A 25,591-nucleotide genomic window follows, 5' to 3' on the forward strand; every position below is an offset into this window, starting at 1 on the left:
ATTGGTATGGTTTTTGGAAGTGGGTGTGGCAGAAAGACTTGACAGTTCCACCTATGCACGTTTGACGGACTGGCCCCCCAGCTGCATTTCACGCACATGTACGAAAATTGGCACACACATCAAACATGCCAGCACCTACAAAAAAGTCTTTTGGAGCAAAATCCGAAACCCAATAGGAAGTCAGATATTTTTAACAGATATTTTTAAAAGTGCAGTTTTTGCCATTTCCAGGAGTTATACTTTAACGAACTCCTCCAAGGGATTTTATCCGATCAACACCAAATTTGGGTTTTGTCATCTAAAGGTTTTGGCCATGTTAAATTGCAAAAATCTTGAGTTTTCGTCGAAGGGTGTGTCCGTTGCAGTCTGCAAACTTAGATGTTTCGCCAAGAAACAGGAATTACAACAGGCTATAACTCAAGCATGCATTGTCTGATCTGCCTCAAAATCCATACGTTTGATAAAAGTCCTGACCTGAACACGTTTACATGTCAATATCTAGTTAGTTATAGTGCCACCTGCTGGCAGAAGGAAGTTTGACATAAATCAGTGATTTTCTCGGTTTATATATATATATATATGGTGGTAACGTCAGCTATATATCAGATTAAATTGTCCACTGTCCCACTGTCATCCTAAGGCCATCGGGTGGCAGTGAGCCCGAGTGCGAGGTCCCTTTGGTCGCTTTGCAACTTTAATTTGCTTTTTATCTTTGTTCTAATGTTTTTCATCTGTGCTTTGCTATTTTACTAATTTTTATATAAATTTCTACATTTTATGCAGATGCACTGCCCTACAAAATCATCCTATTTTCCAAATAATCAAGTCATCTTTCTGAAATTATATTCATAATCGCAATATATATTGCAAAAAACTAAATATCACAACGTTGACATCGCAGTAAATATCGCAGTTTTTTTCTGTGCAGTCCCTACTGTAAAATGCAAGCCTACACAAAAAGGCTTAGAAAGGGTTTTGCTATTTTAGTGAAACATATATTTTTTGCATGGCAAGCTTGACATTTGCATGTAATTGCTCACATGCACCAATCTGTAAGGAAAGCATTGTTAACGAATGCATGCACGGGTGCAGCACATGCACACATGCAGGCAGACCTTAACGTAGAACACCCTGTCGATCCGCTTGTCCTCCCTCTTTCTGGACAGCCAGCGCTCACATAAAAACAGAAAGACTTCCTCCGTGTCCTGGTCCAACACTTCCACCTGCTCCAGGTACCAGTCGGCGCTCAGCATGCTGTTGTCATGGCGAATGCGGATCTTAAACACCTGGCCCAGGTCCACAGCCTCCAGAGTGAACGTGTCCACCTGACCAATCAGAAGCAGTCGCCGTCAGCAGCAGCCAATCAGAGGGATGTGCTCGAAGGTTTGTTGTCAGTAATGCATTTATTCATTAAATTGAACAACAAGTGAGACTGAAGAGATTTGTAATGCTATGAGTTTATGATTAGGAAATATTTCCTAAGAAACTAATTAGCAGGTTAGAGTTTTTTCTGAAGGATCCCAGCAGACACACAACAGCATAAGATGTTAACATTAGGTTAAATTTAGATCGCCAGCATCTAAAGACAGTGTTATTTTGATGTCCAATAACGATGTGAAATGATGTTCATATTTTGTTGATTTTAGTTTGTGCTGGAAAGTGTCGAAACTCCAACGTCGAGCCAACATCTTAAACCAACGTCATATTGACCCTAAATACTGACAATTTAAGAGTACACACTTAGATATTGCTTGATGATAATAACAGCAAGTTTGGTATGCTGTCCCGGGAGAGAACCCTGAGCTCGGAGATAATTGAGACCAGTGATCCCGCCTGGTCAATGAGCATGTAAAGGGGTACGAGATCAGGTAGTTCTCAAGAGCTTGACCTAGTAAAGGAGGAATTGGGAGATGGGGGGATTCTTTAAAACCCGAAGATGAGGGAGTAATGCTAGTTGGGCTATTTATAGTGAGTTTGGAATGATCAGATTGGCTTATTAATGATTAAAGATGAGAGACCAGCCGCGATCAATCATATCACATGCTCCTCTCAAAATCAGTTTGTGAAACTTCACTTATTTGTCAGGTACGGCAACCAAAATAGTTGTAATCTCCACACAACATCAAGCTGTAACATCATTAGACGTTGATATTTTGTTGTTTTTAGGTTGCGTTGAAAAGTAACCAAAATGCAAAGTCTGTCTGATGTTGGACACTGATGTCTGTGTGATGTTGGGTTCTGATGGCAACCCGATTTTCATTTCCAAACAATCAATCTGACGTCATGTGCTTGCTGGGATCATGTGGCACTGAAGATTAGTGTAATGTTACTAAAATTTAGTTATATTTTTAAATATATTTTCGGTTATCTTAAATAGTAAAAAAATTATTTTCTGATTAGCATAAAAGGCTTTCAAAACCAAATTTTCTTTTAAGTCATTTGTTTTTAAATCATTTGAATGAATCAGTTTTGCTTTTTGTGGTGAAAATGTTTGTGACAACTTTAAGTTCTAAAACGTTCTCTTAACGTTCCCTTGAAGTTATTTTCTAATGTCCTTAGTACGGTGGCCGAGAGAGCTTAACGTGCTGCAATTTAAGAGAACACGTGCAATTACAAAAAACGCCAGCAAACTGAGAAATGATCTTCATCAGTTTGACAGTACACAAACGCAAACACATTTTTCTTACAATGCAAACAGTTAATAAAACGCGCTGAAGTTTCTCACAACTCAAATAACTTACAAAAACGTGCTGCATTTCAAATCAAATCAAATCAAATCACTGTTATTGTCACAGTTTCTTACAACACAACGGAAATGTTTCAAGGACACCCTAAAACGTTTTTTTATCCACTTAATGCATTTTCGCTGTGTTCCGATGTTTTTGTGTTGTGAGAAAATGCAGCGTGTTTTTTAAAAATGTGTTTGTGTTGTGACGATTTTCAGCACATGTGCAGTCAAACTAATGAAGATCTTGTCACGTTAAGCTCTCCCAGCCACCGTACCTTAGAACCTTTAAAACATCCAGTTTTTTTAGAAGATGTATTTACATTATTTTTTGTTATTTTTAGGCATCCGCTGTGTAAAACATATGTCAGAATAGTTGGTGGTTCATTTCGCTGTGGCGACCCCTGATGAATAAAGGCACTAAGCTAAAATAAAAATGAATGAATGAAAAATATTATTCAAAATGTTTTCATTTAAATCACATTATATTAATGTTTTAAGAATGTTTTTCATTCAACATTATGAGAACTTTCATGAAAAACAATGTTCTAACAATGTTTTTTCTATCAAAGTTATGCAAATGTTGGGAAAAAACATTCTAATAACGTTACTTGCTTACATTAACACAACTTTAAATAAAAAGTTACAGAATGTTTAGAGAACTGGGATAACATCAAGGACAAAAGGGTTCAGAAACAGCTTTTTAAAGGACCACCTGTATCCTAAAATAATCTATATTTAGAAAGCATTAGTAAGATGTCTGCGTGAATGTCTCACCGATCCTCTCTCAAACTTGTTGCTGTTCTCAGACTTGCTGAGTTTGCGTTCTCCAGTGTCGCCCATGTCTCCATAAAGAGTGATGAACACGTTGGCATCAGTGCCGGCGCCATACACATCCCCCGTGCTTACTGTCACTGTATATGTGTGAACTGCAACACACACACACACACACATGCACACGCACGCACGCACGCACACACATTTATTAGTCTTCCTGTTGTTCAAATACAGTAGCGGAGCAAGGCACTAGCAACACCAACATCATAGCTTGGAATACATGAACTGAAAGATTTAGTGTATTGACAAAACATATATCCTTATACGTTTGATGATTTGTCTCAGTAACAATTATGCTGACTTGTTTTTGTTTTCTTTAGCTAAATTAGGACTATCAAAGATGATTAAATATGACACTAAAACCACCAGTATGTGGCAAAATGTCCATGTCTTGATGAGCGATTTACTGAATCATTTAAACGATTCATTCAAAATTAAACAAAGCAAGTGACCATCTTTATACATGGTTTCCACTACATTCATTCTTCTAGGGTGGAGGGAATCATCAAAACACACCACCGCTACAGTATAGCTTCTCATTCAAAACCTTCAGTTGTTGCTGTTTTTTTTATATATAGCAGGTTATAATCACACCAAAACATATTAAAATGTAAGTGAATTATAACAGCGTGTACTTTTCTGTAATTGTAGTAGTGCTGTGCGTTATTTGTTTAACCCTTTAAGGTGACATGCTGACTGACTGACAGGGCTGTGCGATGTGTGAGGCCAGCAAACACGACGTAGCTGTCAGTTATGATGAACACAGTTTCCATAATTATACTTTATTATAAAGATAAATAAAGGATAATACCTTTATGGATAAAGGTCTGTGGTTCTGCATACAATGACTTCATCTTGCTGGAGTTTATGGTTGTTTCACTTTACTTCAGGATCAATGTCATTCTGTAGGTCTACTGGAGACATTCATAAACAGTCCTAGCAAATCTAATAATTTTGGAGACATACTCGTTCATAAATGCACTAAATCGCACTAGCAGGGTTTATTTGAGAGCGCACAAGAAAATCAGCACTTGAGCAGCGTATATTTGAGGGCGAACAGAGAAAATCGGCGCTCAAGCAAAAAGATTCGCATACTCGTATTACATGAATGCGATCTTGACTTGTAATACTGCGCTCTCGACATTTGTCATTAAAATAATGCCATAGGTAGTTGGTAGATCTGTGTAAAAGGCCTGCCACCACAGCTGAAAAAAATCCTTAAGGAAACAATGTGTATATACGGATCATTGAATCTTTGATAGAAGCAAAAACAGATTTATTCAAGAATGTGTTGCTTTGAGATGTGTAAATATTCTGCTCCAGCCTGTTCTAAACCTATATGCAACTCTAATCTAATGGTTTAAAAATGTACTTCACTCAAAGGGGTCATGAACTGAGAAATCTAAATTTCCTTTATCTTTTGATATATGAGCGGTCATAGTACTATATAAACACTCTGTAAGTTTCGAAGCTCAAAACTTCATTGTTACTGTAAAAACAGCTTATATTAAAGGTAGTCTCACAAAACAGCGGGAAATGGAACGTTCTACTCTATGATGTAATAGGGTGGATCAGCTCCGCCTCCACAAAGGTTAAACTTTGATTTCACTGCCTGTCCTGCTCTGTTAATATGTAAATATGTTAGCCAATCAGAGCGGGGGGTGTTTACTTCAGAGTCTACAATCGGCCACGCCCATTCAAACAGAATATTCCGATGAGCGCAGCAAAGAAAATAGTCAAATTACTTTTGAATGATGATGTTTTTTCTATAAAATCTTGATAAGGTTATTAGAGGACCTCAGAGAACATTACAAATGTAAAAACAAAAAGCCATACAGGGACATTTGCTTGCCTTCATGACTTAAAGTGTCATTCTAACTCGTATAAAAAATAAATAACATATAAATAACGCACAAATGCAAATGTAACACACATAGGCAAGTCCCCCAGACTTACTCTCCAGCGCGTCGTCTACTTCTGTTTCGATGACTTTGAGGGTCCCATCTCGTGAAAGTTTCTCTACGATGATGTCAGACGGCACCAGCTCACGAATCGTCTCTCCGTCCTCCTCCGAATGAGCCAACCATCGCTCACAGGGGAATATTGCTGTTTCTGAGCCCTGTGTGCGCACATATTTGAGTCCTTAATGTTTATTATTAGTTCTTTACATTTTATCACAGGTGAGATAAAATAAGATTAATGATACTATGATTCTACTGATTCTGATGATACTATTTAATTAAAGTTTCAATTTGTCATTTTTCATTGTTTTCATTGTCATTGTTGAATTCAATTTCATATTTATTCATTTGCACCCGCTTTTACGGGACCGGGTCGCGTAGGCAGCAGTCTGAGGAAAGAACCCCAGACTTCCCTCTCCCCAGACACTTCCTCCAGCTCCTCCGGGGGGGGGTCCCAAGGCCTTCCCAGCCCAGCCGAGAGATATAGTCCCTCCAGCGTTTGCTGGGTCTTCCCTGAGGTCTCCTCCCAGTGGGAAAATGCCTGGAACACCTCCCTAGATAGGTGTCCAGGAGGCATCCGAAACAGATGCCTGAGCCACCTCTGCTGACTTCTCTCGATGTGGAGGAGCAGCGGCTCTATCCTCCAGGGTGACAGAGCTCCTCACCCTATCTATAAGAGTGCGCCCTGCCATCCTGCGAAGGAAACTCATTTTGGCCTCTTGTATCCGAGATCTTGTCCTGTCGGTCATGACCCAAAGCTCATGACCATAGGTGAGAGTAGGAATGTAGATTGACCGGTAAATCGAGAGCTTTGCCTTTCGGCTCAGCTCCTTCTTCACCACAACAGACCGGTACATCGACTGCATTACTGCTGCCGTTGCACCAATCCACATGTCAATCTCACGTTCCATCTATCCCTCACTCATGAACAAAACCCCAAGATACTTGAACTCCTTCACCTGGGGTAAGGACTTTTCTCCAACCTGGAGATAGCAAACCACCTTTTTCCGGTGAAGCACCATGGCCTGGGACTTGGAGGTGCTGATTCTCATCTCAGCCGCGTCACACTCTGCAGCAAACTGCCCCAGTGCATGCTGAAGGTCCATGTTCGATGAAGCCAACAGAACAACATCGTCTGCGAATAACAGAGATGAGATCCTGTGGTCTCCGAACCAGACCCCCTCCAGCCCAAGGTTACGCTTTGAAATTCTGTCCATATAAATTATGAACAGAATAGGTGACAAAGGGCAGCCCTGCTGGAGTTCAACATGCACTAGAAATACAATTTCATATTTACATTCAAAGCTTGTAATGCAATTTGATATGAAACATACACACATTTAGGAAAAATCAGGGTACTACAGTTATATGGATTTAATTTTTACAACTTTATTCATTTACAACATTTTAAAATGGTCAAAATGACCGCCTATGTAGCTCCAGTGTTGATTGATCACTAAATAAAAATGTAAAACTTAATGACCCAAAACTTTTGAACAGGACTGAAAAGCCATGGCTGGGTGTGTGTGTTGATATCCGTGTGAGTTTCACGCCGATTTGCTTGAGGGAGCTAGAGTGGAGGCAGTGTTTCACTTCTCTACTGTACACAGATAGTGCTGGAGTGGAGCGACAGGTCAGAGAAGATTAGTCACTGGAACTAATTATACCCGCCGCAACACCGAGCAGATGTGGGTCAATGAAATGGGTGCTCTAAAGACAGCGAAGAGGAAAAGAAGGTTTTCCACAGCCAAATGGAAGCATTCTAGACTCAACCTAGTTTCATGTTGCCAGAATTAAGACCAATGGATCTGGTCCACTTTTTATCTAAAGAAGTGCCTGACCAACATGTAAGCCCTATTTATGTACAATGCTCAGCATAATTGAGTACATTATTTTGAAAATAAATATTTTTTCCATTTCTCAGTGAACATGGGTAGCATATATTGGTGCATTTAAACGAACCAGATTTATTAAACAGATATATTTATTAAAATAATATTTTAGTCACAGAGCATATTTAGATATTGAAAGATAATACAATTAAATTTGAGCCAAAAAAATACAACTTACAAAAATTTCAACAAGATTTTTCTATTTTTTGCTTCTCTTGTGTCACGGTCACCAGCGATCATAACTCCCTAGATCACTGGTTTGTAGGGATGGCTGACGTGAAACTGACGTTTCGACACTGTGTCGAGATCCTGAAGCGCAAGTGTTTCGAAACACTGTACCGAAGCATGATCCGAAACACCGAGGTCACGTGACTAAAGTGTTTCGAAACACCTGGTCACGTGACTAAAGTGTTTCGAAATACCTGGTCACGTGACTAAAGCGATTCAAAGCATTGATCAGTTCAGAAGCGTTTCGAGACTTGGAAAATCTCCATTTGACTGATAGGGTCCAATTTCCGCTATTGACATGTATGGCCTAGTGGACTGTGCGTGTGCATGTTGTTGCAGACTTTATTTGACTTTTGGGTTCGAATCCCGACTTGTACAAATACTCCAAAATCGTGATTTTATGTATTTTAATCATGATACTGTTTATGGTGTAGTCTAGATATGATACAGCTGCAGATACGCCATCTGATAAGCATCGTTTTTGTAACTGTAAAACAATAATTAATATTGTACAGTACTGTGATGGTTGGGTTTAGAGTTGTGGTAGACGTTAATAAAATACAATAAATGGGAAATTTAATGAATAATATAAATAACTCTTGTTAACTTCTGTCCACAACTGTATCTGATCTATCAACAACCCTGTTTTATGACCGAAACAAGCTATATTTATTCACAAAGTGTTTATTCGGATGTCAGACCAATGTTGAAACAAAACGATACACAAACAAAGCATCTCAAACTGATTTTAAAGCATTTCAAAATAACTGTATCAGCCTGGATTCGAACCAACAATCCCCGCATGGAAGTCTGGAACCCTAACCACTCCACTATTTCACTTGCAGTTCCAGTGCAATACATAAAAAATGACCATTAGGCGTCACTGTAGAGTGGGGTTTCGAAACGTTTCGAAGCTTCGACACATTTGGTTCAACTGTTTCAGTGTTTCACGAAGCCTCGCTTTGCCCACCACTACTGGTTTGCACATAAGGACTACAAATCTGCTTGTAAATGGACTACATATTCAGTCATGCCACACACTCACACCTGCTCCAAGTCTCTACTGATTACACTTGCACCACCTGAGGACGCGTTGTAATGTCACTTTACAGATAACAAGACTCGCCCAGGGAAGTGAGTGTGTGTGCTGCTTAAGTAGTGTGTGTAATCAGTCTGACAATCCTCAGGTGGTGCAAGTGCAATCAGTAGAGACTTGGACCAGGTGTGAGTGTGTGGCATGACTGAATATGTAGTCCATTTACAAGCAGATTTGTAGTTATGATCGCTGGTGACCGTGACATCTTGATTTTTCCTCTTTTTTATATTTGTATTTAATATTTTTCTATAACATATACATTTGGGTGTTCTAGTTTTTGGACCGTTATTGTAGGTTATTTTGTTAGATAAGCTCCAGATTTCGCTTCAGTACTGACTAATCTAATGTTTATGCTCAAATATAATATTGTATAGCTTCCTATTAAAAATATTAATTTAAATAATAGATTTGTGAGCGGTGTACGCATATATGCTGAGTACTGTATATACAGTTATACATACAATGTACTGCATAAATAAGCCCTTTGAAAAATAATATCTTTAGCATTTTATATTCTTAATGATTTCCCAGAACTGGGTTGCGGCTAGGAGGGCATCCGCTGTGTTAAACATGACGGAATAGTTCTGGCGACACCTAATAAACAAAGGACTAAGCCGAATGAAAATGAATGAATGAATAATTGAATGAATGAAATTCTCAGATTAAATATAATATATTCTCATAGATTATATATTTTGATGCATTTAAACAAACAGTTTAATTAAAATATTATTTATTAAGTGTGATAATCTCAGAAAAATAATACATTTAAATTTAATTAAGGTGTTCGCTAACATTTTAACTTTTTTTTTTTTGGTTGTCTTGATTTTTCCTCTTTATTAAAATGTTATGTACTAATGTCCTCAAAAGAGTACAAATTGTTGGTGCATGTTTTGCAGGCACATCTGTGCCCAAGACAGCAAGTCTTTGTGATGTATCGACAGCCACGGTATTCAGACTAATGTCAGCAAACCACTAAGTAGAAGAACCACATCCAACAGGATTAAGTGTGGATGCAAGAGGTATCTGTCTGAAAGGGATGTCCAGGTGCTAAATCCAAAAAACATAAAACCACAGCTGCATCAACTCTCTTTTTTCCACCAAAATTTTCGTCGGGAGCTCCACAGGGGCAATATACATGGCCAGGCTGCTATAGCCAAACCTTTGGTCACTAGTGTAAATGCAAAATGTTGATTTCAATTGTGCCAGCATCATCTTGGGCTTTGGACAATGTGAAACGTGTATTGTTCTCTGATGAATCCACCTTCACTGTCTTTCCCACATCCAGGAGAGTTATGATGTGGAGAAGCCCCAAAAAAGCGTACCACACAGACTGTTGAATGCCCATAGTGAAGCATGGGGGTGGATCAGTGATGGTTTGGGCTGCAATATCATGGCATTCCCTAGGCCATAATACTTGTGGCATTCCCCAATACTTGTGCTAGATTGGTGCATCACTGCCAAGGACCACCGAATCATTCTGGAGGAAAGTGTGCACCCAATGTTTCAAACATTGTATCCTGAAGGCGGTGCCATGTGTCAGGATAATGTACCAATACACACAGCAAGACTGGTGACAGAGTGGTTTGATGAACATGAAAGTGGCCTACACAGTCATCCGATCTAAATATTATTGAGCCACTTTGAGTGTTTTGGAGGAGCGAGTAGAGACAAAGTTAAGGAAAATTTTGTAAGACAAATATTAATACCTTTCCTTTCCGGAGCAGTCTTCGGATTTCCACTCGGTCTAAATGCCAGCCAGGATTCACCCCACGATTATCATGACCGATGCGGATTTTCTCAATGATATCTCCAATATCCTGCAGCTGTAAAAGGCCGGATTCATCATCATGATCAATTTAATATATAGCTGTAAGCAAGACAGAAATGACCGCCTCCTCATTTACCTCTACAATAAACATGTCTTCTGCTGCTCGCTCAAAGTACATCCTCCTCTCTCTCTTATTAATGCAGAGAGATTTCTGAGACGTACAGACTCCATTTTGCCCATACAGGATGATAAAGACATCCGCGTCGGTTCCCCCAGCAAATATATCAGTGGTGAAGATTTTAATTTCATAGGGAACAACTGCAAAACAAAAGAGAAAACAACATAAGTAATACATATACAATCTATGCATATGGCATAATGTTATGGCTTTGTTTATGAAGTGCATGAATAGTTCAGTCTACTTAAACTGATTAAGTTGACATTTTTAAAAATTTGTGTAGGGAAAGCATGAATTAATTGTGTGGAACCAAGCATTTTATAGTGTAGGTTTAGTTGGTGTATGTCAAAACTACATGCACAAAAATACCCGCATATTTTATTGATTTCATTTTACAATATTCTAATTCATTTTATATATAGATATTGTTATAAACAATTTCAAGCATCATTTTTCATGCTTATATACTCTATAACATAAAACAGTTTAGTTGTCCCAAAAAACACAAAATAATTGTTGTTTTAACTTTAAATTAAATTTTAAATACGCAGTTTGAACAAGCAGCATGTTATTTTAAGTGTGTATGCTTTTAAAAGAGTACAAAAAAGTCCTTAAAATAAATCAGGGTATTTTTTGCGTGTGGTTTTGACACAACTATACCTACACTATAAAAAATGCTGGGTTCCTCACAATTACTTCATGTTGACCCAACACAAATCGATAACGTTAACGTTTTTACAATTTTAAGTAGACTGAACATAAAACAATTAATTTGTCCCAAAAAACACAAAATAATCCGTTTAAGCTTGTTTTAAATAAGTAATTTGAACAAGCAGCAAGTCATTTTTTGAGTGTAGGCTTTTTAAAAAAGCCCTTGAAATAAATTATTAACCCTATTTACAAAATAAAGCTTATATAAATATTACACACATGTTTAAACACCCCAAAGCTTACATAAAAAGCAAAAAGACGCAAAAACAATACAATAAAATTAACTAAACAACTAAATTAAGGGAAGTTTATTTATAAACTAATTTCGAGAGGATCATTGTCCATGGCTGGTCCCTCATTACCTAACACATGACATGATTCACCAATCAGACGATTCCTAACTTACTATAAATAAGCAGAGTTTTTTACCTCAGTATCTTCGTCTTGAAGAATTCACCCTCCCACCCTTACTCCCCCTCCATTCTAGATTGGCGACACAGCGGCCCAGTGATTAGCACTGTTGCCTCACAGCAAGAATGTCACAGGTTAAAGTCCCTACTGAACCAGTCTACATTTCTGTGTGGAGTTTGCTTGTTCTCCCCATGCTTGCGTGGGTTTCCCCCGGGTTCCCCAGTTTCCTACCACAGTCCTAAAACATGCGACCTAAGTAAATTGAACATTCTAAATTGGCATCATAACTCTTAGTATGCTGTGTATCTCTCTTTAGCCATCCCTTTATCTACCACTCGAGGATCTTATGATATCAGGGCTCTCTCCTGGGACAGCAGGCCAAAGATGCTTTATTATCAATCATCAGCTAAGTGTGAACTCTTGAATAATAAATGGATTATAATAAATGGGTTGCAAACAAATGATCATTTTATTAAAATAAATAAATCCATATCAGTATAAAAGAAATAAAATAACCCAGTAATTGTAAAACATTAAATAGGATTCAAATAAATAAACTATGCAAAGTAGATTTCAATGAGTGAATAAATGTGTAAAAATAACAAATTTGTTTATGTAACTTAATACAAACTAAATATTTTCCAAATAATAAATTAGACCATTTTATGATATAATTTCAATGCATAAACTGGGTCACAACTACAATAAACTGTATAGATGTGTATAATGTACAGTTGAATTCAGAATTATTAGCCCTCCTGAATTATTAGTGCCACAATCACCAGCGATCTTTCCTTGCAGATCGCTCATACACATGTAGATCGCTTTAGAACTACAAATGCGCCATTACATGGACTACAAATCACAGCATGCACTATGGGCACACGCACACACCGGTTCCTTATCCTGTCTGATTGCAAACACTCACAGCTGAAGCTGCCCATGTACTGATTACAGGACTATTATACAGCACACACACACATCATGGCTGAGTCTTGTTATACTGTTTGTGAACATTGCGACATGGTTTCCTTGCCTTTCCATGTTAGACCTTTGCTTTGTTGTTTTGTTTTGTTTATGTTGCTTGTTTCCTGCCTGTACTGACTATTCATCAGTGTTTTGACCACATCTCTGCATTCCCTGTGCACATCTGCTTGCCCCTGTGTTGATCGTTGCTTGCCTGACCATCCTGCTAATAAACCCTGCATTTGGATTCGCACCTCTGTTGTCAGCCTCTCACTTCACATTACAATTAGCCCCCGTGTATATTTTTTCCCCAATTTCTGTTTAACGGAGAGCAGATTTTTTTAACACATTTCTAAACATAATAGCTTTAATAACTGATTTATTTTTATCTTTGCCATGATGATAGTAAATAATATTTGACTTAAGGGGGCTAATAATTTTGACCTTAAAATGGTTTTAAAAAATTAAAAACTGCTTTTATTCTAGCCAAAATAAAACAAATAAGACTTTCTCCAGAAGAGAAAATATTATAGGAAATACTGTGAAAAATTCTTAGGTCTGTTAAACATCATTTGGAAAATATTTGAGAAAGAAAATAAAATTCACAGGAGGGCGAATCATTTTGACTTCAACTGTATATATGTATATGAAGGTGTGTATCGTACAGGGTGTGTACAGCACTGTTTGCAGCTCATTAGGGTACAGGTCTCTGACTATGGCACCATCATCTTTTCCTTTATCCAGCCATCGTCCACATGGAAAGCGCAGCAGCTGACCCAGAGATGGAGCATCGATCTCCACCCAGTCTAGAAACCAGCCTGGAGACGCACCTGAGAAAAACACACATACACACAGCACAAATCCACACATACACATACCCACATATACACTGTAAGTAATTGTCTGTAGGATTTACACCAATGATGCCTGTTCTGGGGCTTCAGAAGAGACTGATATAAAATTATGAAGTGACGATTTAATAAATGGCATAAAAGACCGAGCAACAGACACGTGTTGTGTAACTTTTTAAATGTTTGGGGTTGTTTGTTTTTTATTGAGACTGATAGTCTGATTTGTATACCAACGCTGCATTTAATTAATGCAGAAAAAAAACTGTAATTTTGTATTAGTAACAGTAATAGTTTTATTCCTGAATAATAAAATAAAATAAATACATAATTTGTTGTATACATTTATTATCTTGTGATGGAAAGCTTTATTTTCAGCATCATTACTTCAGTATCATATGGTCCTTCAGACCTGTCCAATATTATAATGTTCTTATGATAAATATTCTTATTATAATATTAAAAATGTACTGCTGCTTCAAATTTTATAATATTGCTAATTGTTTTGTAATAATTTGTTTCAGGATTCTTTGATTTAGCATTTACTCGAAGTAAAGTCGAAGTATTTATAAACAAATTTCGAGAGGATCACGTGCTTATGATTGTCCACGGCTGGTCATGCATCAGCTAATGAACGATTCACCAATCAGGCGTTTCCTAAAGTCACCATAAATAAGTTTCATACCATAGCCATCTTTGTTTTCAAGAATCCCCCCCTTCCACTCTTCCTCCTTTCCTAGATTGGGCGGCATGGCGGCCCAGTGGTTAGCACTGTTGCCTCACAGCAAAAACCTCACTGGTTCAAGTCCTTACCAGGCCAGTCGACGTTTCTGTGTGGAGTTTACATGTTCTCCACGTGCTCGTGTGGGTTTTCCCCGGGTTCTCCAGTTTTCTCCCACCATCCAAAAACATGCGACTTAAGTTAATTGACTAATCCAAATTGGCACCATTGTGCTCCTAGTCAGCAGTTATCTCTTCATAGCCATTCCTAATTGGTCATTAGCTACTACAGCAGGGAGTTCTCGAGATCTACCTGAGCTCAAACTCTCCTCTCGCCCTGCAAACGGGAGGGAGCCCCAGGTTAGAGGATCTTATGAGCTCAGGGCTCTCTCCTGGGACAGCATGCCAAACAAGCTTCATAATCAATCATCAGCTAAGTGTGAACTCTTAAAAGAGAAATCTTTTGTAACATAATAAATATCTTTACTGTTACTTTTGAATTTAACAAATTTATTAAATGATTATTTTCTGATCCCAAACAATTGAAAAGTAGGCTAGCGTATGTTTTCTAACGCATATTAGATCGACTTTACTTCATAATCAATGAATTATCTTTGTTACCGACTCGGTCCCAGTCATTCCCCTCGCTGGCCAGCAGAGGTCACCATCCCCGGACTTTTAAGCATTACATCATCCATCTAAACTGATTGTGCACACACCTGAATTGAATCTAGTTAACGACCCACGCTTCCTATATAAGCCACACTCAAACACCAGTTCATTGCGAAGTCTTGTTTAGCCCCGGCCAGCATTACTGAGCGGTCTTTCCTGTCTGATCTTCTGAGAATAACCCCGGACTGTTTCTGACTCTGAGTTGACTTCTGCCTGCCCACGACCCTTGCTTTATACACGGACTCTGAACCACGCTGCCTGCCCTCGACCCAAGCCTGTCTAACGGATTCTGAACCACACCGCCTGCCACTGATCTATGCCTGGTAAATCACTCTGTGTCTGTCAGCCGCCAGCCCCAAGACCATTATTGATTACTGTTGATGTGTGTTCACACTTTAGTGCGTATTGGATGTTTGACTGTGACTAATAAATACTGCTTAATGGATCCCTCTGTGTCAGTCTCCTCATTGCAATCTTCAATAAAATGACATTGGCTAAGTAAACACTGTATAGTTTAAAATGATGGAACCAGAAACATCTTAACGATTATGTAGTATTTTAATAATTACAAATGCATTTTAAAAACCAAATGATCAAAAAAGCAACTTATAATATCTAAAACATTATAGAACTATTTTAGCACCACGCTCATTATTAGAAGTGAATGAATGAATTACTTCTGTTTTTTGCTGTAAAAAGAACAGCGATTCGTTACAGTGTAAACACACAAACGAGCACACGCACACACATGCCAATCATCAATGCACAGATTTCCAATAGATCAACCAGAAATGTAGATTCCGTGTATTCAAGTCAATATGTTCAATAACATTAGATAACGATGACTGATGTCAGTAGCTTTGTTTTCATCCACCTATTTATGTGAGCATTTGGGAATATTGGATTTAAAATAAAGTTTAGATGTTAGAATATGCTAGTTTTGAAGTTTATATGTTTAAAGATGTTAGTATGAATAATAAATACTCCTAAGGATATCTGTAAGTGGGGCGATGCAGTGGCTCAGTGGTTAGTACTGTTGCCTCAAAGCAAGAAGGCCACCGGTTCGAGTCTCGGCTGGGTCAATTGTAGGGGATCACAACCGACGGATCAACGCACGTGACCTGCGGATAAATAACTTTTTTTTTATCTTGTAGGTTAATCCAACATTTCTAACAATTGCAGAGAGATCACCCCACGCCAAATCACGTGTATGAACGCATTTTGGCTTCCCTGTAAAATATAATGATGACGGAAAAAGTTGTAGTGGGACCTACCTACATGCTTTCTTAGGCTATTAATTAAAGGTGTTTTCTGTCACTGTTTGTTTAGCCTGCATTAATGCATTCAGTGTAAAGCTGCATAATTAAACATTAAAAGGTCGAGATCTCAATTCAAACCCACGCAACATGAATTGTAAATGATATTGATTTGCATTTGTTTATTAATCCTTAGAAGCGCTGAATTCAAATCTGTGTTTGATTGCGAGAGATTGTTTTCACATTTTTAAGTTAGTTACAAACAATTAAATAACACGTAAGTACTGGGAGAACAGTTTATAGTTCAGATATACACTGATGTTTATGGTAAAGATTACAATCCCCATTTAATGGAACTTGATGCAGGTGAATATTTGACGCTGGTGAAAGAAATTGCATTGCGTAATCAATGGGTGGCAACAAACAATCATCAAAATTATGTCCCTAAATAAGTTTTATGTGTGAATTGTTGATTTGTTAATTGGAAATAAATATCATCTGTTATACAAGATGTTAGATTTCTTTATTTAGCATTATCAGCAACAGTAGCAAAGATCATTTTTCATATTGAATATCTTTCTTTTTTCAGCTGGTTCTTTCTTGATTTTTATTTTTTATAATCATTTTTGGGGGGTTTTTCACCTTTATTGGATAGGACAGTAGAGAGTATTGACAGAAAAGTATAGGGGGCAGAGAGAGGAAAAGGATCAGCATAGGACCACGAGGCGGAATCAAACTCAGGTCGCCGTGAGCACCGGAGTGCATGTGTCAATGCACTAACCACTACACCACTGGCACCGACTTTATTTTTATTTATATTAAAATTACAGGTTCTATGCTCTGTTTGTTTAAACCAATGGTTTTTGCAGTAATATTTTTGTATAAAAGGAAAGCAAATGACATTTGTCTCCTCCCTTTTTTTTTTTTGCTGATCTGAAAAATGGTCCGATCCGTGACTCAAAAACCATAGTGTGATCCGAACCATGATATGTGATCCGTTACACCACTAGTCAGATGGCATTTCTGTGTGGAGTTTGCATGTTCTCCCCGTGTTGGTGTGAGATTCCTCTGAGGCCTCCGGTTTCCCCGACAGTCCAATTACATGCGCTATAGATTAATTGAATAAACTAAATTGGCCGTAGTTTATAAGATTGTGTGTGAATGAGTGTGTATGGATGTTTCCCAGAACTGATTTGCTTATTCGCTGTATAAAACATATGCTGGATCAGTTGGCGATTCATTCCGCTGTGGTGACCCCTGATGAATAAAGGGACTAAGCCAGTGGTGTCCGAACTCAGTCCTGGAGGGCTGGTGTCCTGCATATTTTAGTTCTAACCCCAATTAAATCCAGGCAGGTGTGTTGAAGAAAGTTGGAGCTAAAATATGCAGGACACCGGCCCTCCAGGACCGAGTTTGGACACATTGGACTAAGCCGAAGAAAAACAAATGCTTTTAACCTGAAAAAGCTGTTTCACAGTCTGATCGCAGATCCCTGAGAGCGCATGAGAATGACAATTTTTGCAAATTCCCTTATGATTAAAACAATGACGATCATATGCTTATTAAAAAAAGTTATTTTGTTTGAACAGATCATGTAAAAACAAGAAAATGAGACATCTGAAATGTTGTTCTGGTCTTTCTAAAATCCCTCAGTGAAGTCTGCCATCACAGTGGTTCAGTATTATGTTAATTATATTATTATTACTTTCAGAACTGTTGAGCCTCCATTGCCACTGCACATTCATTGCGTTTTATTATCTGAGGCACAAGTAATTTATTATATAAGAAAAAAACACTCACAGTGGCTTCTCCTAACACAGTAAATTACATTTATTGTTGATATTTGGTGCCAGTTTATCAGGAAGTGATGAATTTGTTCTGCTTGACTCATTGAATGGAAACAATGCTTTATTCAATGTTTTGTGCCATATTCCAGTTTTACGCATACATCTAATCATACCTGTCAACCCTCCTGTTTTTCCCGGGATTCTCCCGTATTTTACAGTTCAATCCCGCTATCATCCCGTAAAGGTATTTTCCTGTATTTGTCCCATATTTTCAGTCATTCTCTGAAGGTTGGCAAAAAAACATTAAAGAGCCGAGCGTAACTCATACCGCCAAACTACCAGGGGCCGCCCCTTGCTCTTAAACGTGAGTCTGTTCTGTGCTTTCGCTTTGTTTAGGCCATAGACTGTAAAATATAAGGACCTAGCATCCATGACGTCACCCATAGGTTTCTGAAGAGCGCAAAAGAAGCTACAAGTAGGCGCGGCCAACCGTCGCCATTTTGTTCACGCGTCATCGCACCCACGGCGGGATACCAAACAAGGGCAAAGAGGCAGAGAGTGAGCGGAGCTACAGACACCTGCTGGCACTTTGCTTAGACCTGGCAGACAGACTTTACTTTGGGAGAAACGCTTGATACTTTATTATCTGCGACTCGTTTGTGTTCTGACCACATGTGCTTGGCTGTACACTATATCAATAAAGTGATTAGACTTTCAAAAACACTGCTGTAACACATTGAGCCACTAAACATTGTTCTTATGATGTTGTTCTACAGGAGGAAAACGCGAATTACTTCCAAACACTTCAGATATAGTGTGTGTTAGTAAATGCAAGACTACTGATGAACTCCAGGCAGAACACTGTATGACAACGCTTCAGATGACTGTTCTAGAGTCTACAGCTAATCAATCTGGCACATTCTGGAGTGCTTTACGGGTCTAAAGAAAAATATTAATGATAAATGACCTTAAATAAAACAAATACATTTATAGAGATGGTATAGAAGTATATAACTTTACTCAAATGGGAAACGGAGGCCACGTGAATGGTTTGTGAGCACAATTAAATGCACACAGCATCCCATATCATCTGATAATTGTAAGAAATAAGTCCAAAAGGCAGCTGACTGTGTAAAGCCACAAAAAACAAAACAAAAATACGATGAATATGCCGAGATCAGTGGCTAATCTGCCGGATTCAGTGGCTAATTCACCTCTTCATTCTTCAAGAGGTGAAGTGACGACGAATTATGCAAACTTAATTATGCAAACTTAATATAACCTAATATAAAGGAAATGGATGAGTTATAAAAAAATTCACCCCCCTCACAGTTGTCATGGAGGGTAATAATAGCTATATGAACCAAAATCGTTCTTTGTACCAGGCTGTAAACACCTTTTTTTCTGCTGTAAAGTTGGCCATTCTAACAGTGGGCTCAATTGCAATTTGCTCTATTATGGAGCCAGGACTAGCGGAAATTTATTGAATTGCAGTTTCAGTTACTTCCGTATTGGCTTCCCGAGAGAGAGCGGGAGGTTGCCGCTTGTTTTAGGCATGTCAACACTTCGAAATAAATATAAAATGGCGACATTCCCTTCTTTTTCCATTACAGGGGCTGTCTCCCCTTCATATTCAATCATCAAAACGGTGCATGACTGATAAATAGACGCTGTTTTCCAAATGGACTCTGTACACGCGATTTGAAGCGGAGAGAAAGTCTGGGTTTTGGGTGCGTGCTTAAACAGACATATACACATATTTAATAATAATAAAAATCCCTTAGATCCCTTATTATGGTGGGTATATCCCTTATTTTCACATCCCAATGTTGACAGGTATGCATCTAATTCACATTTTTGGTTAGAAACACAGCTAATGAATGCGTGTGCGTACCTGCGTTGTCGTGTCCAATGCGGATTCTCTTGAGTTTCCCAATATCCACTGCCTCTATGGTGAACTCATCAATCAATCCCAACTCAAACTTATTCTTATGGTTCTTCGAGGCCTTTAGATTAATGATTCCTGAAACACACAAACCCACTTATATAATAGCACTACTAATAATACAGTCAGGAATGCAGCTTTGTGTTGTGGTGGTTACCTGTGTCGTCTTTGGTTCCATAAAGAATGGCGAAAACATTTGCATCTGTTCCAGCATACTTCTTCTCCCCTGTTTTTACTCTCATTGTGAATGTGGTTGACATCGCTACACACACACAAGACATAATCAATGCAATATTAATGCTATAAGCAGTATTATAACTATAACTAAACTTCTATTTCACAGTAAGAGTAATTATTTTACACAGTAATGATATATTTTACTAAGTAGTTATTTAAATAGGTAGCTACTCTAGAAAAATGTAAAAAATTGTTATAAGTAAACTTAATTATTTAAAAATTACACTTCACTTTTTCCCTTTTATTTGGACTCAGGGGTGTAAATATTGGATTTCTGCAGATATTTAACTTCTTTTGGCTGGCTGATGCTGATATCTTTTCTGTTTGTGTGTTTTTACTTAATTTTTAATTTACAGGATAATTATTTACATACATATATATATATATATATATATATATATATATATATATATTCAGTGTTATATATATATTTATTTCAATTATATTATACATTTTTTGTATGTCAAATATTATTGAATATTTCAGTGTTTAGGTGTTTAGATGATCTGTGTACAACACAATTTGTAAAGTAATATTTTTCTGGGGGGGTTATTGTAGATTGTAGTATGAGAGAACTGCTGTAGCTTTATTTACCAAACAAGAGGTTCTAATTGATTGGATTTGCATCTTAAACTTTTAATAAAAGTTTAAAAGTTTTTGTTTCATTATTTTTGTTTTATAAGTTTTTAACTAATAAAAAGCAACAAAACTCTGCAGAGCCAATAAATATTAGCTTCTCACAATAAATTAATATCAGATTTGTCATTTTATGACCCCAATTAATGATTTGTTCCTAGATAGAACCAACTTTTTTCTTTTATTTATATTAGTGTAACACAGCAGCCCCTGAATATATTTTGTAGCAGGCACTAGGACACTGAATAAATATGTAGCAGGCTACATATCAGTATGATTGTTGTCACAGTTAATAAGCCAAGTATTTTTTTCTTCTATTCTGACCAGCATATATCAAAACAAGACTAAGCATGTTATGACATGACTGATTTTATTTGTGTATTTTACTTTCATTTTTCTAGTCTAAGGTTCACAGCTCACCCATGTGACAGTCATGTTACCAGGTAGGCATTATGACCTGGTCCCCGCTTATTTACATGTCAAGGTATACATGAAATAAAAACTATTTACGATTTGTTCTACTATATATATATATATATATATATATATATATATATATATATATATATATATATATATATAGATAGATAGATAGATAGATAGATAGATAGATAGATAGATAGATAGATAGATAGATAGATAGATATAACACATTTCTAAACATAATAGTTTTAATAACTCATTTCTAATATTCTTATTCTAATAATCTTTATTTTATCTTTGTCATGATGACAGTAAATAATATTTGACTAGATATTTTTCAAGACACTTCTATACAGCTTAAAGTGACATTTAAAAGGCTTAACTAGGTTAATTAGGTTAACTAGGCAGGTTAGGGTAATTAGGCAAGTTATTGTATAACGATGGTTTGTTCTGTAGACTACTGGAAAAAATTTAGAATAAAGGGTCTAATAATTTTGACCTTAAAATGTTTTTTAAAAAATTAAAAACTGCTTTTCTAGCTGGAATAAAACAAGTAAAACAAATAAGACTTTCTCCAGAAGAAAAAATATTATCAGACATACTGTGAAAATTTCCTTGCTCTGTTAAACATCATTTGGGAAATATTTAAAAAAGAAAAAAAAATTCAAAGGGAGGCTAATAATTCTGATTGCAACTGTGTATATATATATATATATTTATATATAACTTTTATATAACAAACTTTAATTAGTACAAATTGCAGCTGCCAGAGTTCTTACCAGGTCTAGAAAATTTGATCACATCACCCCAATTTTATCCTCCTTACACTGGCTGCCTGTTAAGTTTCGTATTGAATTTAAAATATTGCTTCTTACATATAAAGCTTTAAATAATCTAGCTCCTGTTTATCTAACCAACCTTCTGTCTCGCTACAATCCAACTCGCTCTTTAAGGTCTCAAAACTTAGGGCTTCTGGTAGTACCTAGAATAGCAAAGTCAAGTGAAGGAGGTCGAGCCTTCTCATTTATAGCTCCTAAACTCTGGAATAGCCTTCCTGATAACGTCCGAGGCTCAGACACACTCTCACAGTTCAAAACTAGATTAAAGACCAATCTTTTTAGTAAAGCATACACTCAGTGCACCACTTAGGGGGCTTCCACACAGGTTCTGCATCTTGTTGATATACACTATGAACAGCAGTTACGCTAATTATTTTCTTTATTCTCCATTTCCACCTGGGGATACTCTTCCCGAGGCCCTCAGACTATACAGAGCCACTGATTCGATCCAAGACCAACGACGAGATGATCCCAAGGTTTCCATATCCTGGACCAAGCCGTATTCCTGAGCAGCTACTGTGGAGAACATGAGACTGATTCCTGTGACGCTCCAGGGACAGACGAGTCTTCGCTGAGGCCAGCTTCCAGCCTCCGCCGCTGAGACCGCAGCTCTGCACAAGACGTTTGGCCAGCGGAGAAATTAAAATGGTCGTGCCCAACTGAGTCTGGTTTCTCTCAAGGTTTTTTTCTTCACTTTTGCCAACCGCTGTCGCCACTGGCTTGCATGGTTTGGGATCTATAGAGCTGCGCATCGTTGGATTTGCTCTTCAGTGTTTGGGCTCTCAGTAGTGATTTTTAAACCATACTGAACTGAGCTGAACTGAACTTAAACACTACAAACTGAACTACACTGTTCCTATTTACTATGACCTTTTATGTGAAGCTGCTTTTAAACAATCTACATTGTAAAAGCGCTATACAAATAAAGGTGAATTGAATTGAATTTTATGTAAATTGGGAACCTTTTTGCTCTAATCCAAGCTGAGCAGGCCCAGACTCCTCTTCTTCATCTTCATCTCTCTTCATGAAAGCCTCGTCCACAGGCACTAACTCACGGCCCAGCTGCCCATCATCTTCATCTACTGCCAACCAACGCTGGCATGGGAAAAAATACCTGAACACACACAAACATGGGCGAAACAGCCATTAGGAAAGAGAAATCACAAATGGAATCTCTTTAATATATACTTACTTTACTTTAGGATTACTTTTCAATTTTAACAATCAATTTATATTTTTGACTTGTTTATTGCAAATAAAAAGTAAAAATAAAAATAAAGAGAAACTCAGTAACTTCACATCATCCACGTCTAAAGTTTTGCTCAGATAATGTCCATACAGTTTATATATATACAGTTGAAGACAAAATTAGCCCTCCTGTATAAATGTAATTTAATTTTATGAAATATTTTGCTGCTTAACAGAGCAGTGTTTCCTCTAGGATATTTTCCAGCTGTGGCGGCAGGCCTTTTTTACACAGATCTACCAACTACCTGTGGCGTTATTTCAATGACAAATGTCGTGAGCACAGTATTAGAAGTCGAGATCGCATTTATGTAATAGCCTACGAGCATGCGGATCTCTTTGCTTGCGCGACGATTTTTTTCTGCTCGTGCACAAAACTTCTTTCACGCCCCCTCAAATATAAGCCGCTTTAAGAGCGCGCAGATCATCTTGTGCGCTATCAAATAAACTCTGCTGAGGTACGATTTAGTGTGTTTATGTAAGGAGTATGTCTCCAGCATTTATTAGATTTACTAGGAATATTTATGAATGCCTCCGGTAATAATGCGTCCTGAAGTAAAGTAAAACGGCTATACGTCGTGTTTGCTGGCCTCACGCATCACGAACCTGTCAGTCCAGCCTGATCTCACGAGAAAGTATTTTACGTTTTGACAGTTTAGTGGCTAATTCGTACGAATTCGTACGAGTTCAGTCGTACGAAATTGTACGATTTTAAAAAGGAGGCGTGGCACCTAACCCCACCCCTAAACCCAACCGTCATTGGCGTATGAGCAAATCGCACTAAATTGTACGAATTAGATCGTACGAATTCGTACGAATTAGCCACTAAATCAAAAAGTTACGAATTGCCGTGAGATTGTGTTGGTCAGTCAGTCAGTCAGTAAGCCACCTTAAAGGGTTAAACAAATGACGTACAGCACTACTACAGTTACAGAAAAGTTTGCGCTGTTATAATTCACTTACCTTTTAATACGTTTTGGTGCGATTATCACCCGCTATTAAAAAATATATATTGTTTTGAATGAGAAGCTGTAATGTAGCCGTGGCGGGATGAATCTTGGCGTGGAACCCCGCCATGGAAGAATGAATGTAGCGGAAATCATGGAGAGAGATTTTTCAACACAATCTTTTTATTAATTAGATTATAATAACTAATTTCTTTTTCTAATTTCTTTATTTTACTAGTTATTTCGAAGGTACTACTATTAAGCTTAAAGTGCATGTTGAAGGGTTAACTAAGTTAATTAGGTAAGCTATTTATAAGTCATTGAACAACAGCGGTTTGTCCTGTAGCCAACAGAAAAACAAATTTCCTAACGGGGCTATTAATATTGACCTTTGCACTTTAGAATGTTTTTTAAAAATGTATTCAAGCCAAATTAAAGAAAGAAGACTTTCTCCAGAAATAAATATAGAAAATTCTGTGAAAAAACTTGTTTGTTCTATTCACAGAAGGCATTAAAAGGCACAGTATGCCTCAAAAATATATATATATATATTTATAAAAAAAATATTATTACATATGTAATTAAAAACATAACTTTTTAGGAGAACCATACAAGACAAACTTGAAACTTAAACAGAAAAAAATGACAGAAACATTCATTGTGTTTTAAGGCTGATGATTTATGTGTGTGGTCCCTGACGAATAATATATAGTGCATGACACTTACATGGTTTCATCTTTTGTATCAAAGATCTCTACGCGGTCCAGGTACCATGAAGCATTAGCCTGTTTGTTATCATGACGAATCCTCAGTTTCTTCAAAGGCCCCAGATCCATCCCCGTAATCGTGAACTCATCCTCCTGGAAATGACCCACATTCATATGCATTATCTATATACAGTGATCTATATACACTATCTATATACAGTGAATTATTAGCCCTCTTGTATATTTTTTTGCCAATTCCTGTTTAACGAAGAGAAGATTTGTTCAACACATTTCTAGACATAATAGTTTTAATAACTCATCTCTAATAACTGATTTATTTTATCTTTGCCATGATGACAGTAAATAATATTTGACAAGACATTTTGCAAGACACTAGTATTCAGCTTAAAGTGACATTTAAAGTCTAACTAGGTTAATCAGGCAAGTTAGGATAATTAGGCAAGTCATTGAATAATGATGGTTTGTTCTGTAGACAGTCCAAAAAATATAATGCTTACGAGGGCTAATAATATTGAGCTTAATATGATTCTAA

At 37.3% G+C, this 25,591-nt stretch overlaps 1 protein-coding gene across 1 annotated transcript in view; it reads right to left on the reverse strand.

The window, feature by feature from the left end:
- The window catches only part of LOC130214276 (lipoxygenase homology domain-containing protein 1-like), a 103,358-nt gene that overhangs the window by 19,002 nt on the left and 58,765 nt on the right, over window positions 1–25,591 (reverse strand). Inside the window, exons 24-34 of the mRNA XM_056445874.1 lie at window positions 25,058–25,191; window positions 23,102–23,253; window positions 20,162–20,266; window positions 19,954–20,082; window positions 15,317–15,319; window positions 13,442–13,606; window positions 10,647–10,828; window positions 10,449–10,565; window positions 5,519–5,681; window positions 3,503–3,654; window positions 1,116–1,325 (exon numbers count right to left, since the gene is read on the reverse strand). Of these exons, the coding sequence (XP_056301849.1) occupies window positions 1,116–1,325; window positions 3,503–3,654; window positions 5,519–5,681; window positions 10,449–10,565; window positions 10,647–10,828; window positions 13,442–13,606; window positions 15,317–15,319; window positions 19,954–20,082; window positions 20,162–20,266; window positions 23,102–23,253; window positions 25,058–25,191 (1,512 nt within the window). The remainder of the gene's footprint in view (window positions 1–1,115; window positions 1,326–3,502; window positions 3,655–5,518; window positions 5,682–10,448; window positions 10,566–10,646; window positions 10,829–13,441; window positions 13,607–15,316; window positions 15,320–19,953; window positions 20,083–20,161; window positions 20,267–23,101; window positions 23,254–25,057; window positions 25,192–25,591) is intronic.

Source organism: Danio aesculapii, chromosome 21 (assembly GCF_903798145.1).
Source record: "Danio aesculapii chromosome 21, fDanAes4.1, whole genome shotgun sequence".
In the NCBI taxonomy this organism is placed as follows: Eukaryota; Metazoa; Chordata; class Actinopteri; order Cypriniformes; family Danionidae; genus Danio; species Danio aesculapii.